The sequence below is a fragment of the Rhincodon typus genome, chromosome 46 (assembly GCF_021869965.1).
Source record: "Rhincodon typus isolate 14 chromosome 46, sRhiTyp1.1, whole genome shotgun sequence".
Taxonomy (NCBI): domain Eukaryota; kingdom Metazoa; phylum Chordata; class Chondrichthyes; order Orectolobiformes; family Rhincodontidae; genus Rhincodon; species Rhincodon typus.
The window spans coordinates 10,123,451-10,127,947 of NC_063377.1; the positions used below are offsets into that span (position 1 = coordinate 10,123,451).

At 46.4% G+C, this 4,497-nt stretch overlaps 1 protein-coding gene across 1 annotated transcript in view; it reads left to right on the forward strand.

Moving 5' to 3' along the window:
• Window positions 1-4,497, forward strand: part of LOC109924240 (vacuolar protein sorting-associated protein 45-like) — a 36,733-nt gene that overhangs the window by 17,529 nt on the left and 14,707 nt on the right. The window contains exon 5 of the mRNA XM_048620322.1: window positions 3,977-4,084. Coding sequence (XP_048476279.1) covers window positions 3,977-4,084 — 108 coding nt within the window. The remainder of the gene's footprint in view (window positions 1-3,976; window positions 4,085-4,497) is intronic.

Here is a 4,497-nt window from a genome sequence, read left to right on the forward strand (position 1 = left end):
ATGCTGCTTGGCCTGCTGTGTTCATCCAGCCCTGCACCTTGTTGTCTCGGATTCTCCAGCATCTGCAGTTCCTACTATCTCCCATACATAAGTTAGTTGATTTTAGCCATTCTACAATGGACTTTGGCACCCCAGGTTATAGAGAAAGGCAGGCAGCTGGGTTCCTGCTCCTGCTCACTGTCCGCTCACACCTGAGTTAGAGAGAGGGGAAATCATTGAGTCATACATCGTGAAAACAGACCCTTCGGCCCAACTTGTCCACGACGACTAAGTTTCCTAAACGGAACTAGTCCCTTTTGCCTGTGTTTGGCCCATATCCCTCTTAAACCTTTCCTATCCATGTACCTGTCGAAATGTCTTTTGAACGGTGTAATTGTATCTGTCTCTACGACTTCCTCTGGCAGCTCATTCCATACACGCACCACCCTATGTGTGAAAAAGTTTCCCCTCAGGTCACTTTCAAATCTTTTCCCCCTCACTTTAAACCTATGCCGTCTAGTTTTGAACTCCCCTACCCTGGATAAAAGACCTTAGCTATTCACCTTATCTATGCCCCTCATAATTTTTTAAACCTCTATAAGGTCACCCCTCAGCCTCCTATGTTCCAGGGAAAGAAGTCCCAGCCCATCCAGCCTCTCCTTATAACTTAAACCCTCCAGTCTCAGTAACATCCTTGTAAATCTTTTTTGCATCCTTTCCAGTTTAATAACATCCTTCCTATAGAAGGGTGACCAGAATTGTATGCGGTACTCTTACCAATATTCTGTACAGCTGTAACATGATGTCCCAGCTCCTGTACTCAGTGAGTTGACGGATGAAGGCAAATGTGGCAAATGCCTTTTTCACCACCCTGCCTACCTGTGAAGCCACTTTCAAGGAACTCTGTACCTGCACCCCTAGGAATCTCTGTTTGACAACACTCCCCAGGGCCCCATTATCAACTGTACAAGTCCTGCCCTGGTTTGCCTTATGAAAATGCTTCACTTTGCATTTATCTAAATTAAACTACATCTGCCCACTGGCCCAGTTGATCAAGATCCTGTTGTACTCATAGATGACCTCCTTCACTATCCACTATACCACTAGTTTTGGTGTTATCCACAAACTTAGCAACCTTGCTTCCTGTTTTCTCATCCAAATTGTTTCTATAAATGATGAACAACCGTGGACCTAGCACTGATCCTTGTGGCACACCATTGGTCACAGGCCTCCAGTCTGAACAATAACCCTCTACCACCACCCTCTGTCTCCTAGCCTTAAGCCAATTTTGTATCCAATTGGCTAGATCTCCCTGGATCCCATGTGATCTAACCTTGCTAACCAGATTATCATGTGGAACCTTGCCAAAGGCCTTGCTAATGACCATGCAGACAATGTCTCTGCCTTCATCTGTCTACTTGGTCACCTGTTCAAAAATCTCAATCAAGTTTGTGAGACATGATTTCCTACACACAGTCATGCTGACTATCCCTAATCAGTCCTTGCCTTTCCAAATGCATGTTGATCCTGTCTCTCAGAATCCCCTCCAACAACTTACCCACCACTGACGTTACGCTCATCCGTCTATTTTCCTTTTTCTCCAGTCTTCCTGCTCCTTACCTGTGACTATCGATCACCGTCCACTGATCGCTGGGTCACAGAGAGGGTAAATTAACCAGACTTCCTGCTCTTGATCACTGACCAGTGACCCTTGGGTTAGAATACTCCCCACTTGCCTGGATGAGTGCACCTCCAATAACAAGAAGGTATTATATATTGGTAAAACAAACAAGGACAAGACTTATACAATTAAAAGGAGGGCCTTGAGCAGTGTTGTTGAAGAGAGAGACCTAGGGGTTCAGGTAACATAATTCTTTGAAGTTTGCATCACATGTAGACAGGGTGGTTAAAAAGGTATTTAGCATGCTTGTCTTTATTTGCTCTGACCTTTGAATATAGGAGCTGGGACGTTATGTTGAGATTGTATAACGTTGACGAGGCCTCTTCTGGAGTACTGTGTCCAGTTCTGGTCACCCTGTTATAGGAAGGTTATTATTAAGCTGGAGAGGACTCCGAAGAGATTTACAAGGATGTTGCTGGGTATGGCAGGTTTGAGTTATAAGGGGAGGCTGGAAAAGCTGGGACTTTCTTCATTGGAGCGTAGGAGGTTGAGAGGTGACCTTGTAGAGGTTTATAAAATAATGAAGGATATAGATAACGTGAATGGCAGGTGTCTTTCCTCAGGGTGGGGGATTTCAAGACTAGGGAGCACATTTTTTTAAGGTGAGAAGAGAAAGATTTTAAAAAGTCATGAGAGGCAATATTTTTTACACAGGGAGTGGTTTGTGTGTGGAATGAACTTCCAGAGGAAGTGGTGGATGTGGTTACAGTTACAATGTTTAAAAGATATTTAGAAAAGTACATGAATAGGAAGGGATTGGAAGGATATGGGCCAGGAGCAGGCAAGTGGGACTAGTTTAGTTTGGGATTATGTTCGGCATGGACTGATTGGACCAAAGTGTCTGTTTCCGTGCTGTATGACTCTATGACTCTAAGAAGTCTGACACCTTCCTGGACAGAGCAACCCATTTGTTTGGCACCATGTCCACAAGCATACAGTCCTTCCATCACCAGCGCTCAGTAGCTACAGTGTGTACTACCTACAAGGTGCACTGCAGAAGTTTACAAGGCTCCATATCGGGTACTTTCCAAACCCACAAGGTCTACAATCTAGAAGGACAAGGGCAGCACATATACATAACACCACTACTTTCAGGTTCCTTTCCAAGCCACTCACCATCCTGACTTGGAAGTATATTGCTGTTCCTTCAGTGTCGCTGAGTCAAAATCCTGGAACCCTCTCCCTAACAGCATTGTGGGTCTATCTAAAGCAGAAGGAGGTAGAGGTTCAAGAAGCAGCTCACCACCACTTTCTCAAGGGCAGTTAGGGATGGGCAATAAATGGTGGCAAGCCAGCAACGTTCACAATCCATTAATTTTAAAAAGAGGGGTAATCAGCTGGGGTTCCTGCTCCTGATTACTGTATATAAAGCTGATACACAAAGTCGTGGCTCACTATCAAGGGTGGCTATTTGGGGTGAGGTTTGGTGATGAGACAAACAGCCAAAGTTTAGCACTAAGTTACAGCACTGGTGGGGTTAGGTTTGTCATGGAATAACGCCAGGGTGCTGTATTAGTGTGAAACAAGTAACATCAAAGGACCGTGGATGCTGAAAATTAGAACGAGGAACAAATTTCTGGGAAAACTCAGCAGGTCTGGGCAACATCTGTGGAGAGAAAGCAGAGTCAATATTTTGGGTCCAATAAAACTTCTTCAGAACTGAAAGCTGAATTTTCCCAGCAATTTCTGTTTTTGTTACTCAACAAGTGTGGACAGGTCCCTCACTATGTAACTCTGGGTGGGGGTCTGTCGCTTCATAACACTGGTGTACTGGCAGGGAAAGGTCTGTCAGTGTCTCACACTGGGGTACAGTACTGCTGGGGACAGGCCTGTTGCTGTATAACACTGGGGTACAGTATTGATGGGGACAGGTCTGTCACTATTTAACACTGGGCTACAGCTCTGGTGAGGACAGGCCTGTCAGTGTATAACACTGGGGTACAGTACCGGTGGGGACAGGTCTGTCACTGTATAACACTGGGGTACAGTAGTGGGGGACAGGTCTGTCACTGTATAACACTGTGGTACAGTACCGGTGGGGGACAGGTCTGTCACTGTATAACACTGGGGTACAGTACCGGTGGGGGACAGGTCTGTCACTGTATAACACTGGGGTACAGTACCGATGGGGACAGGTCTGTCACTGTATAACACTGGGGTACAGTAGTGGGGGGACAGGTCTGTCACTGTATAACACTGTGGTACAGTACTGGTGGGGACAGATCTATGGAATGATCCTGGTGGGGCCAGGTCTGTCACTGCATAACACCAGGGATTGTAAGTTCATCTCTGCCTCTTCTGTTAATTTTGTTCTAGTTGGTGTCGGTCATTGTGGAATATGGTGGAAAACGATTCCGGGGAAGTGACCTCGTGACTCCAAAGGATGCTGTTGCCATCACGAAGCAATTCTTTAAAGGATTGAAGGTAGAGGTTAAATATGTCAGCTGAATTCACAGCAGCTGCTTTCACCCAAAGCTCCCTGCTGTGCCTTGCAGTACTGTCACAGGATGCCCAGTGATGTTCCCAATCGTTGGAGTGACAGGGACATTGGTGTGACAGGGTTCTCACCCTCAGTACAGGGATGTTTGGTTGACAGGGTTCTCACCCTCAGTACAGGGATGTATGGTGTGACAGGGTTCTCACCCTCAGTACAGGGATGTTTGGTGTGACAGGGTCCTCACCCTCAGTACAGGGATGTTTGGTGTGACAGGGTCCTCACCCTCAGTACAAGGACCCTTGATGTGACAGGGTCCTCACCCTCAGTACAGGGATCCTTGGTGTGACAGGGTTCTCACCCTCAGTACAGGGACCCTTGGTGTGACAGGGTCCTCACCCTC